Consider the following 13,443-nt stretch of genomic DNA (forward strand, 5'->3'; position numbering starts at 1 on the left):
AAGGTGACACCACAGGCCTCAGAATCACTAGGAAACAGTTCCAACAATATCACCATAACGTTCTCACCTGTATCAAGATCTCCGATAACGTAAATACTGGCTCCTATGGGTACAGCTCCATAAACAAAAGAGGAACTCGCGGGGATGCATAAATTCTGGTCATTAAGATAGATCCATCTGAAAACAAACAGATGGACAAAATTAAGGAAATCAAAAGGATGAGCACAACATCTAGAAGACTAACAGAGACAACAAAAGTTGGTGAGCCCCTGACAGTACCAGGCACTGAACCAGTTATTTCAACCCCCACACTCCACTTCTGGGAGTCAAACTCCACTGATCACTTCCTGTCACTATACATATGAGTTCTGCCTGTTCTAGAGTGTCATATACATTGAATCATACAGAGTATGCACTTTTCAACCTGCTCCTTTTGCTTAGCACAATGTTTCTGAGATTCGTCCATGTTGTTGCTTGCATCAATAATCTGTTTCTTTTTATTTCTAAGTAGTATTCCATTATATGGATACACCAGAATTTGTCTATCCATTCACTCGCTCACTCTCATTTGCGTAGCTTCCAGTTTTTGGCTATTGTGAATAAAGCTGTTTGGGACACTAGAGTGCAAATCTTTTTTGTGGACTTATGTTGTGGAATTGCTTGGTTATCTGGTTAAAGGTATATTTCACTTGACAAGGAAATGCCGCACTGTCTTCCCAAGTGTTGTGCCATTTTGCATTCCAGTTAGCAATGTATGAGAATTCCAACTGCTTGGCATTACTGCCAGCTCTTGGTGCTGTTGGTCTTTTTCATTTTATCCATATTAAAATGCACTTCCCTAAAGACTAATGATGTTGAGCATCTCCGTGTGCACATTGATCCTTTTACATCTCTTCTTTTGTGAAATGTCTGTTCAAAGATTTGCTCATTTTTAAAACTGGGTTTTCTATCTTATTGAATTATAAGATTCTTTATATTTGTGGATACAAGTCCTTTGTTAGACACATGTATCACAAATATTTTCCCACCATGTAGATTGTCTTTTCATTGTCCTAATGGAGCCTTTTGAAGAACAGAAGTTTTTCATTTTAATGAATTCCAATTTATCCCTTTTTTCTTTTATAGTTCATACTTTCTGTATCCTTCTAGGAAATTTTTGCTTACTCCAAGGTTGCAAAGGTTTTCCTATGTTCTTTTCTGGAAATTTCATGGTTTCAGCTGTTACATTCAGGTCTTAACAATACATTTCAAGTTAATTTTTGTGTATGGTATGAGGTAAGAGTCAAAGTTCATTTTTTTCCATACAGATATCTAGTTGTTCCAGCATCATTTGCTGAAAAGACGTTTCTTTCCCCACTAAATTGCCTTGGCACGTCTGTTGAAAATCAATTTAATAACCACTGAAAGGATGCAGGGCTCCGTGAAGAAGTGGTTGATGCCACAGCTGAAACAGAAAATACAAGAGGAGCCTGGAGCGTCTTGTGCTGCCAGATAGGAAGTGCTTAAAAAGGGATGGGGCACATCAAAAGGACACCCAGGCCAATATGAAGTAGCTCCCGGTGGGCACAGCTGGAACAAATCGAGTGACAAAACAATGACGGTATTAGATTTATAACTCATAGAATAAAATAAACATCTGAGTCTACACTGATAAAAACAGTTAACTGAATACATTAAAAAAATAGGGAGAAGGGACAAGTCTTCTTCACAGAATTCCAGTTAACAAATGTGGAAGGAATGAGGGAAACAGAAAAACCACTACTGGGCAAACACCACAGTAATAAATGCTGCAGGCCAGTCCATGGATAGATAGGTGCTAAATCAGTGGTGAAAGCTGGAGGAGAAACAGTAAGTTTGCACATCCTCAACTTTTCTCTTCCAAGACATTTAATAATTACAAAGGGAAACACAGTAACTTCGCAGTGGAGAAACCCAACAGACCCCACCTTAACCAGGTAAACAAGGTGAGCATCACCAGTATTAAGACACATCGACACCATGTTCTCCCTGACGTGGTGCAGAGAAGGGCACAGCATCACTTCTGTGGTCTTCCTGCCAACAAGGCGTAGCCTCGGCCTATGCTTGATAAATCGTTAGACAAACCCAAATTAAGAGACAGCCTACAAAAAACTGACCCATAATCTTCAAGAGTACCAAGGTCATGAAAGACAAGGAAAGACAGAGGAACTGTCCAATCCAGATTAAAGGAGACTAAAGAAACACAACGGAGTGCAATGTGGAATCCTGCATGGGATCCTGGAGCAGACAGAAAAAAGGTACTAGTGCACGAGCTGGTGAGATCTGGGTCAAGTCTGTAGTTTACTTAGTAACATTGTACCAACGTAAATATCCTGGTTTTGATATCTGCACTATGGTTATGTAAGATGTTAACATCAGGAGAAGCTGGGTGAAGGGCTCATGGGAACTCTATTTTTGCAACTTTTCTACAAGTCTAAAATTATTCCAAAATACAAAGTTTTTTGCTTCAAAAAAACAAAACAACTGGACTCTGCTATCTAATAATGTTCACTCAAGGTAATCTGACCAAACAATTCCCCTTTAATAGCTAAAGGCATAGCCAGGTCCTAACAGACCTCAGCCAGACCTTGGAAATGTATCTAAACTCTTAAGAACTCCTGATGGCCAGGCCTGCTCTCATCACTGGAGCGTACAGGTGTACAAGCACTGTTCCTGGTATCTCTAACTCTCTGCTACGAAGTGTCCAAGAAGCCAATGGCTTAGGTCTGAGCATCTCGATGTTAGATACTAGTGTAAAATTATTTCACTAAGAACAGCACTCCTATTTCTTTTTTTTTTTTTTTTTTAAAGATTTTATTTATTTTATTTTTTGCCCCCAAAGCCCCAGTGGATAGTTGTATGTCATAGCTGCACACCCTTCTAGTTGCTGTATGTGGGACTCGGCCCCAGGATGGGCAGAGAAGTGGTGCCTCGATGCGCACCCGGGATCTGAACCCGGGCCGCCAGCATCGCAGCGCGCGCACTTCACCACCAAGCCACAGGGCTGGCCCCAGCACTCCTATTTCAATGAACACTCTTCCCAGATTGTTATAAAGTAGTAGCTTCCATATTTTGAATTCCAAGAAACACAGAGGCAAAATGATTTGTCCAAGATCACATAACAACTCAGAGGCAAAGCTAATATAAGCTGCCATATCTCTAAATGCTTCATCTAACATTTGATTCTTCTAACAACTGAATGTTGACTGGTACCCAGCACTTTGCTGGGACTGGGAATACAGTTTGGCTGCTGCCTCCAATATGCCTCTAATAAATATAAAAAGAGAAAAATCTAAGAGCTCTCATTGAAAAGTGAAAACAGGAACCTGAAAAGGCCTTTGAAAGAAAGAGTGTGAAAAACGTCAAACTACAATACTGGCTTATTCACATTTTATGTCTTCGGGGCTGAACATAAATAACTAAACCTTGATATTTAAATTCTTCCCAGGTTCTGAATCAAACAACGCTGATGAGTATCTGATGCCTCGTATGCAGCTGAACCACACGCCCAGGATGAACCCCAGGGGAGAGGCACACAACTCTTCTGAGCAAATCCATTAACAGGACCACATGCACTCGAAGGGTAACTGCACATCTAAATTAAGACACAGATGACTAGACTATCTTCTGAAAAAGCACAACAGAATACAATGATATTTTGGAATAATTTTGTAGAGTTGAGAATTTAACATAATTCCTCCCTGGAAAAATTAAACAAAGTTGAAGAAATTGGTCTATGTAGATGTTCTACCAATTTGGTCCAAAGCAGATCAATGATTCAGAGTTCCTGGGTTTTAGGAAAATATTCCCAGGTGATCTATTTTATATAATGCTGAGGCTTCAAATGAAATCAAACGATATGAAAACTTAATTGGATCATGTCTTTAACTGCTTATAAAAAGATATATAAGGCCATGTGATCTTGCATTTCTTTCTCTACCATTTATCACCCCATTGACCTTGGACAGTTTAGCCAACCCACTCTCTGTGTCATCACTTGTAAAGTGGGGATACCAGACACCATCGCCAACCTCAAATGACTGTTATTAGGATGAAATGGAACACCAATGTAAAGTACTTTGCATAGTGTCTAGTACACAGCAGGCAGCATTAAGTGGTAGTAATTTCTGTAATGCACAAGGCAATATATTTTTTTTTAAAGATTTTATTTATTTATTTATTTCCCCCACCAAAGCCCCAGTAGATAGTTGTATGTCATAGTTGCACATCCTTCTAGTTGCTGTATGTGGGACGCGGCCTCAGCATGGCCGGAGAAGCGGTGCGTCGGTGCGCGCCTGGGATCCGAACCCGGGCCGCCAGCAGCAGAGCGCGCGCACTTAACCGCTAAGCCACGGGGCCGGCCCCGCACAAGGCAATATTAAGCCTTTAGTTACAATGTTTTCAAACATGGGCTTATCAACCTGGAGGCTACAATGATGTGTCCTCCGGTAACTCAGAATTAAGAGACTGACCTCCGAGAAGGAACCTTTGAAATATAGCATGGATCACAGCAGCAAGCTTCAGAGAGAGCAGAGTAGGAGGGGAAAGACAGGCAAGGAGAGAGGGAGAGAGGAAGAGAGCTATGGAGGGAGGGGCCATCAACCTGAGAGGAGAGAGAAGGAGAGAAGAGCTGCAGTGAGGTTTCTGCATCTAGGGAGGAAGAAGCTCTTAAGCTGACCCTCCTGCAAGGAACAGTTCCAAACTCTGGACAAAATACAGAAAACAATGGCCTGAGGGCTCTGGAAACTGAGCAACAGCAGGCAGATTTGGGGAAGAAGTAGACAGGTGAACCAGCATCCCACATGGAGTGTTTCTGGTCTTTGGTAGCTTTATCTGAAGGCAGCCCGAGGACAGCACCTCTGGGTAGGTGAGAAAATCCTGTCTTTCTGGCCCCTGGAATCAGTGTCTTGGGGCAATCAGGATTGCCAAAGAGTGCGGGGGTCTCATAAAGATGAGAGGTAGAGAAGAACCCCTAAATGTATGGGCACCCACTCATCTCAAGTCTTTGACTGACCCTAGAACCATGAATGCTTGTACCCAAGGCTTAAAGAACTGGGCTGAGGTTTGCGTTACAGGTGTGACCGCCTGCAATCTGAGTCTAACCAAGTCCAGTGCCCGCTAAAACTCTCAGAGCAACACTCTGAAGCAGTAAGAGCCCGTGAGGCCTCAACAGCGTGCCATTCGCCACATCCAGGATGCAATCCAGAACTACTCAACAAAAAAAGAGCCAGGAAGATGAGAACTCATTCTCAAGGGAATAAACAATCAACAGACGCCAACTCTGAGATGACTCAGATGCTGGGATTATCTATCAGGCAGGGACTTGAATGCAGCCACCATAATGATGTTCAGTAAGGGAGAGGAAAACAGGCTTACGAGGAAAAGATAGGAGATTTCAGCAGAGAAATGAAAAATCTAGAATTCTACCTGAAGCTAGCGTAGGAAGAGCAAAATAAACCCAAAGTAAGTAAAAGGAAGGAAATAATACAGATAAGAGCAGAAACCAATGAAACGGAAAGCACACAATGGAGAAAATTAACAACATCAACAGCTGGTTCTCTGAAAAGATGAACGCAATGGTGGCTCTGTCAACAGAGGGCGCTGCAGGGACCGTGAGGCTGGATAGAGGAAAGGGCTTCTCTCCCAGGGTCAGTGGGCCTTTTTCCCTCCTCCTGCCGCACTGCTGCCTCCAGGGCACAGGAGACCCAGAGGGGCTCGCCCTCAGCAAGGTCCCCTGCCATCAGCAGGCAGCTTCCTGTGCACCAGCTCGGACCTCGGCACTCCAGGGCTCTGCCACGCCGTGGGCCACAGCACACCCTCCTCCACTGAGGTGAATCCCAGCCTTGCAGGGTGGGGAGGACTCTTCCCAGTCTGATCCTTCTCAGGGTACTTTCTCCCAGCCCTAAAGGCAGTAGCTGTGCATCCTACAGTGGCTATTTCTGCATTCATCAGTCTTCTTGCACCCACTAGCAGGCAACCAGCTCTTACTAGTTAACGATTACATACATTAAATTTTCCTGTTCAGATGATTGGTGTGGTTTCTGTCTCTTGACTGGACCACGACTGAAAGAGATTTGTCAGGAGTAGGGTTCATCTTCCATCCTCTTGTTCACATGTCTTACAAAGGCATCTGCAGTACTTGCTAATTCCTGAGCATCAGATCCAAACAGCATAATGTTATTGGGGTAGACCAATATGATGTTTTAATGGAACATCAAGATGATCAAAATCTCTGCAAACTAATATTACAGCAGAAGGCAGAACCAACACAGCCCTGAGGCAAGGCTGCGCAGGTGTACTGTTGGCCCTGCCAGGTAAAAGCAAACTGCTTCTGGTGGTCCTTGCAAATTGGTAAGAAGAAAAAGCATTAGCTACATCAACAGCTACATACCAAGGCCAGGGATTCTGTGGCATAAAAATACAACATTTGCATAAAGAAACTACATCCAGGACTGAATGTGTGATCAGTGTAACCACCCAATTGAGTTTATGAAAGTACACAGTTATTTTCCAAAATTCATCTGAACTTCCTACTTTTTCTAAGCAAATTAAGTGAGGATATGCTAGCTGGCAGCACTCTTGCATTTTCAAGTCTTTGATGGTGGCACTAATTCCTGCAAATTCCTCAAGGATGCAGCATTGCTTCTGGTTTTCTATCTCGGTAGGGAGGGAAGGTTCTGGGGACTTCTACTTAGCCTTTCCTACCATAATGGCCTCCAACCCGTGGAATGGAGAACTTGGGGATTCTGCCAGTTGTCAAGTATGTCTATCCAATTATATATTCAGGGATCAAAAGATGAAACTGACAGATCTTGACTTCAAAGACTAGTTAACACGATTTATCTATAAAAATGAAAGGGGAGGGCATCTGGGCCGAGCAAATGCACAGAGGCAGTAAAACACAGGATAGCTATAAGAAGCGAGCTGGAGCACAGGACATTTGAAAGGACGGAACCGAAAAAAGTTGAAAATCTCTCTTAATCTCAGGCCACAGAGGACTCACAGTAGGAGGCTAAATACTATTATCTTTAGTTGGTAGCCAGTGGGGAAATACAGAGACTCTTCAGCAGGGGAATGAAACGATCAAAGTCATACTAATCTTTCAAAAGCACAAGTAAGTGAAATGTATTAGGGAGGACTGGTTTGGAAGGCTAATGACACTGACACATGAAACAGTGAACGCATTGGGGTAGGAGCAGAGAAAAGTAGGTGGGTGAATGTGAAAAATATTACAGAGTTTAAAAAAAAAAAAAGATAAGACTTGGCAACCGACAGGCGTGAAGCACAAGAGAGAATCAAAGACGACCCCTTTTGAGTATGGATAACTGGGAGGATGGCAGTATTCGTAAAAGAACCAGGACACAGGAACCGAAACAAAGATGCTGTCATTCTGAATATATTAAGTTGTTACTACGACTTGTATAACTTATGGCAATTTCTTTGCTTTCCTTCAAACAGTTTTGTTTTTAGTTAGAAACACAGAAAATAATAAGATATGGCATTTTTCCAGGAAAATTTTAACCTAAAAATAGGGAACAAAGGCAGGAAAGACAAGAGATTACTTAAAAACAATAAATGGTCTCCAATCTAATACAGATTGCTCAGCTGGCAACAGTTTCCAGAGTATGCCAATAACACATACTTGGAAAGATCTGATCTTTAATATGTTATTTTTGTTCTATAGATATTTATGGGAAAGCCTATATTTTTAAGGCAATATAGTGTAGTGGCTGAAAAGGTGGACTCTGAGGCCAGAGTGCCTGAGCTCAAATTTCAGCTCTGCCATTTGCTGCCTGTGTGCCTGTGGGCACGTTACTCAATCTCTCTGTGTTTTGGTTTCCTCATAAGTAAAATAGGAATAAAAAGAGTACCTTTACCTCAGAGGGTTGTTTTGAAGACTGGATGAATTAAATGAGTTAATACATGGCCCTTAGTGTTCCATGTGTGTTTAGTGTTATCTAAACAAGTAAGAATCCACATATTATATTCACAAGAGAAATTAAGCTTTCTTCATTCTATGCATGACAACACTGGAGAGCTCAGAAATTAGTAAACTAATGATACAGGAATTGTATTTGGAAGTGCTTTTAAAGAGCAAGGAAGGTGCAATACTCATGTTTAACAATTATGAACTGAAAGCAAGTAATACACTTATATCTAAAGCTTATCAACTATACCGGGCCGGCCCTGTGGCTTAGTGGTTAACTGTGCGTGCTCTGCTACTGGTGGCCCGGGTTCGGATCCCGGGCGCGCACCGATGCACCACCTCTCTGGCCATGCTGAGGCCACGTCCCAATACAGCAACTAGAAGGATGTGCAACTATGACATACAACTATCTACTGGGGCTTTGGGGAAAAAAAGGAGGAGGATTGGCAATAGATGTTAGCTCAGAGCCAGTCTTCCTCAGCAAAAAGAGGAGGATTAGCATGGATGTTAGCTCAGGGCTGATCTTCCTCACAAAAAAAAAAATAAAAATAAAAATAAAGCTTATCAACTATAAATATGAAACGACCTGATGGAAATACAAAGGTTTGACAATTTATAGCATATCCAGGGCAGACTGAGAAACGTTACAGCCAGATTTAAGTCCTGTACAACCAAAACAGGGACAGAAAATGGTAAAATCATAAGGAGCCTTGATGGCAGCAAGCAAGTTACAGCTCTCCACCTCACACTGTCTAAACAGTAATTCAGTCATTATGAAAAAGGCTTATATCAATATTTTATCAGAAACCAAACACACTGATCACTGTTTGTTAATGAAGTTGGGCAGACGGTCTCGACATTCATTTGGGCAGGAAATTAATATACTACTTCATACCGTGGACAGTCAGCCCTCATAGTAATATATTGAGGAAGAGAAATGTAGAAGTCTTTGAAATTCTGCCCCCTGCCCCCACCATAGCAAACATTCTCTAAATTGCTCTCACACTTTGTCTAATGAATTTTCCTAAGATAGTCTACCCATGTAATTGAAGGAAAAAGAAGGGCTATGCAAATATTCTAAATTTAAAATACACTGCAAGTTAGGTAACATTTACACGTATTTCTAAAATCTTGGTAACTGCTCATTGTTTGCCCTACTCTAAAGTAATATGAAATTAAACATTGTACTATGGCACCCCCTTCTGGTAACATGATTGAAATACTACCACAAGATTAATTATAGCATGGCAGTTTCCCTGTAGGATTTGAATAGATTACTGCAATAAAAATACTGTTTAGGGGCCGGCCCGGTGGCATAGCGGTTAAGTTCACAAGTTCCAATTCAGCGGCCCGGGGTTCGCCAGTTCGGATCCTGGGCGTGGACCTATTTACTGCTCATCAAGCCAAGTTGAGGCAGCGTCCCACATAAAGAGCTACAACCCTACAACCATGATACACAACTATGTACTGGGGCTTTGGGGAGAAAAAAGAAAAAGAGGAAGATTGGCAACAGATGGTAGCACAGGGTCAATCTTCCTAAAAAAAAAAAAAAAAGAACTTGAGCTTTAAAAAAAATACTGTTTAGTGGTTCAACAATAAAACGTGTTAAGAGGAGGGAAGACAGGGAGGTTAGAAGTATGCTGCCTACTCCACAGGACATATATGGCTTCCTGTCAGATGTTTTACAAATATCTGACACCACACTCAACCCATTTAATTAGCATCTTATTGAGTGTCTAATACAAGCCAGGCACAATGCTAGAAGCTGAGATCCAAAGTTGACCAAGCTGGACCTTGCCCTGAAGGAGATTATGATTAACAATTAGAATCCAAAAGGGAAAGACATACTGATGTTATGGGACCACAGACTGAGGAACCTAAATCAGACTGGGAGACAGGAGAAGGCTTTCTCTAGGTGTGATAATAAGCAGAGTTTTGGAAGAGGCCAAATTAACTGGATAAACATGGGAAGGGAAATTTTAGGCAAAAGGAATAGCACAAAAGCACAGAGCTGAGATAATCATAACATGTTTTGGAAGAAAAAAGTCGCTCAGTGGGGCTCAAGTGAAGCATCTAGGTTGAAGTGTAGCAGAAAGAGTAGACAAAGGCCATATCACAAAAGGCCGTATATCTAAGTTAAGGAGTTGAACTTTCTCCCAAAAGCCAAAGGTAGCCAATGAATAATTTTAAGCAACTAAGGGTCAAGGTCTGATCTACGTTTTAGAAACATTTTTCTATGGCTTTAAGTTACCAATACTTCTGAAGCACTGAGTAAATATCGACTATGCATTAGCCATACCTCCTAAATAGATGACATAATTCAATGAAATAATTTGAAAACATAACTAAACAAAGCTAAAACAAGACTCTGAAAGCCTAAAGAAAAAGTTGCAGACACTACATGAAACCATTCAGTACCTTTTAAACTCATCATGGTAGAATTCAGACTTGCAAGTCACCATCTCACCACCCTGGATGTCCTCGCGACTTCGGACTCCCCCAAACACGTAGAGCTCCATGGCAACTCCACAGGCGACAGCGCCGAACCTGCAAGTCCACACAGAGCAGAGTAGGTACCGGGCTTACAACTCCTGACCCAATTCCCCAATTCCTCTTCCACTTTGAGCTCTGCAGCATCCAGTGTTTCATGAATATGTGGGTCTTCCTTTCTCAGAAAACGGATTATTCATTTAGTTTTATATAAACCCAATGCTAAGTCAAATAAAAGATTAGTTTGAAAGAAAGGAAGGGGAAAGCCAGGTTCAGGGGACTCTGCAAAGCCCACACCCACGTTCCTTCACCTTCTCTCTTTCAGGGGGCAAATAGCAGTCCATTGCTGGGTCCTTGGGTCGTAACATTCCACAGATTCAAAAAGTTTTCCATATGATCCTCCACCCATGGCATAGATTTTCTTTTTCATAGCTGCGTAGCAGCCAATCTGAAAGGAGAAAGCAACAGTGGGGGAGGCAACATTTATTATTAACATTAGACAAATAAATATTAACTCGTCTAGAGAGCACTGTGAGATATCTGCAAAAGGATCTGACTTCTAACGGTAGAACTACGGTGCTTTCCAATATTACAACACAGGATTTTAACAACGAGAAGAGCAAGGTAACATACGTATTGTTACTCCTCAGAAAAGGATTAACTCCATCTAATACCATTTCACTAAGTGAGAGAAATAAAAAAACCTTATTTTTTTTTCTTTTGCTGAGGAAGATTAGCCCTGAGCTAACATGTGTGCTAATCTTTCTCTATTTTGTACATGGTTCCCTGCCACAGTACGGCTGATGAATGGTGTAGGTCTGTGCCTGGATCCGAACCCAGGAACCTGGGCCGCCGAAGTGGAGTGCGCTGAATTTAACCACTATGCCATGCGGCTGGCCCCAATAAACCCTAATTTTTAAAGGAGCTTTCCAGTCTCTCCATTCTTTCACCCCTATTTGAAGATTCCAAGATGTTGATTCCATGGAGCAAGATGTCACTCAATTCCTGCCCCAAATACTTGAGTTGAAAGGGCACAGACAGTGAGGAACCTACTAGGAGTAAAGGTGTAACATACCCACAGCACTGGACAAAGCGTCGGCTTCGTGATGACCCCCCTGTCGATATCAGGGACATAAACAAAGATAGGCTATGCTCTACACAGCCAACGTGAGCCATCTGCTTTCACTCTACTCACTAAGCAATGTAGTTCTGTGGATTAACATTTCTCCCCAATCCTGTGTGATGACTAAGAAAATAGGTTTGGAAGACCTGGTGCTTCCTAGGTTGGTGCACCCACAGAGCATTTACCAAGTGTGGGCCTTGGACACAGCGGGCTGCACAGAGCCCACTGTCAGGTTAAACTCTCACACATACTCCACTGCCTGTCTTGGTGTGAGGTAGGCAGGGAAGGCAAGCTACTGACAGAGAAAGAATTCTACAACGTTAATTCTTTTAACACTATCAGTTGTATTAAAAGGCATATGTAGGAAATGAAGAAACATTAACTTTAAAATCCAATTTGTAATCACAAGATATAGTTCTCACCTTTCTAACCATGGTCAAATCAGGTTGCTTTGTCCAGGTTTTAGAATAAATATCATAACACTCCATGGAAATTAGCTCTTTCTCACCATCCTCTCCTCCTAAAATGTATAGCATTCCATCTATCTCCACAATTCCAAAGTTATGCCTTGCCTGAAAAGACATCAAAGATCTTTATATACAAAAGGCCAACTACCACATTGAAAGCTGATATTTACACATTTAATAAAAATTACAGATATTATACTCCAGAGTTCCAGCAAAGAAGTGCCAGGCCCAAAACCCACTCTCCCAAAATCTCTCAATTCCATAGCAGTTCACTCTTGTGAACTGTCTTCTCTGTCACAAAAGATAGAGAACCCAAGTCCAGGAAGTTCTTAGAACAAGGGAATTACATGCATGGTGAATTCACTGGCAGAATTGTTACTTTTTACTCAAATAGCTCACAAGAAAAATAACTATCACTATTTGGTTCAATAAAATTATCTGTGGTTAGCAACGGGCTATAATTAAGAGTTTTCAAGTTGATGTGTGAAAGATAAGAACCACAGCGACAGGACTGCTGTGGCTGAAGAGGCAGTGGGGAGGACAGGTTCATGCTAAGGCCACCAGGAATGACAGAAGCCTGAGGTATTTCACATTCATTTGTCGACAAATACTTCCTTAGTACCACCTACGTGCCCAGCACTATTCTAGCGCTGAAGACAGAGTCCTGAACAAACAGACAAAAAAATTCCCGCACTGTCAAAGAGTTTGGGTGAACAATTGAAAAACACCTACTGTGTGAGAAGGTCCTACATGGAATGAAGAGAAAGAAAGCTGGGGAGGAGACAGAAGAGCTGAGGGGCCAGCGGGAAGGCCTCACTGACGTGGAAAAACACTGAAGAAGCAAGGAGCAAGCCACAGGGTATCTGCCAAAGGCCTCAAGGCAAGAGCATTCCTAGAAGGTTTGAGAAACTTCGAGGAGGTCGGATTGAGCAAGGGGAAGGCAAAGAGGAGGGCTGGGAGGGTTGCTATTTCTTTTCTTATACTCAAATGCAAAACACAGAAAAATGCTACAGGGAAAAAAGAAACACATCATATAAATAAAACAAGTATATTTTACCTCATTCATTGGTGGCAATGCTGTCCATGTATTTGCATCTGGGTCATACTTTTCTCCTGAGCTCAGGGTCTGCTTATTTTCATCTTGGCCCCCAAATACAAACAAAAATCCTTCTGCAAAAATCAAAGCAGACACACAAGAAAGTTGAAACTTAAGTCTTCAACATTCATCTCCTGTCGAATATAAATGCCATAGTTATAGAGACAGTATGTGGAGAAACCTTCTCTGACAACAATGGATTCGAGATCTTTATCACATTTCATTTGCTCCCTGGTGACAGCCAACTTTCTGAGTCATTTTGAGCATTTTACTTCACTCAGTACCTTTGAGAGGATTCCCACTACCCTACAGTGTAAAAGGA

The 13,443-nt window shown here is 41.9% G+C and overlaps 1 protein-coding gene across 2 annotated transcripts in view; it reads right to left on the reverse strand.

Annotated features, from left to right (window-relative positions):
- Positions 1–13,443, reverse strand: part of GAN (gigaxonin) — a 66,664-nt gene that overhangs the window by 12,955 nt on the left and 40,266 nt on the right. For both annotated transcript variants that reach the window (XM_004437076.3, XM_087419885.1), the window contains 5 exons: positions 13,083–13,195; positions 11,981–12,130; positions 10,747–10,883; positions 10,364–10,492; positions 68–177 (listed from right to left, as the gene is read on the reverse strand). In XM_004437076.3, coding sequence (XP_004437133.1) covers positions 68–177; positions 10,364–10,492; positions 10,747–10,883; positions 11,981–12,130; positions 13,083–13,195 — 639 coding nt within the window. The remainder of the gene's footprint in view (positions 1–67; positions 178–10,363; positions 10,493–10,746; positions 10,884–11,980; positions 12,131–13,082; positions 13,196–13,443) is intronic.

This window comes from Ceratotherium simum, chromosome 30, assembly GCF_057802395.1.
Source record: "Ceratotherium simum simum isolate JZ-2026a chromosome 30, ASM5780239v1, whole genome shotgun sequence".
NCBI classification, from domain to species: Eukaryota; Metazoa; Chordata; class Mammalia; order Perissodactyla; family Rhinocerotidae; genus Ceratotherium; species Ceratotherium simum.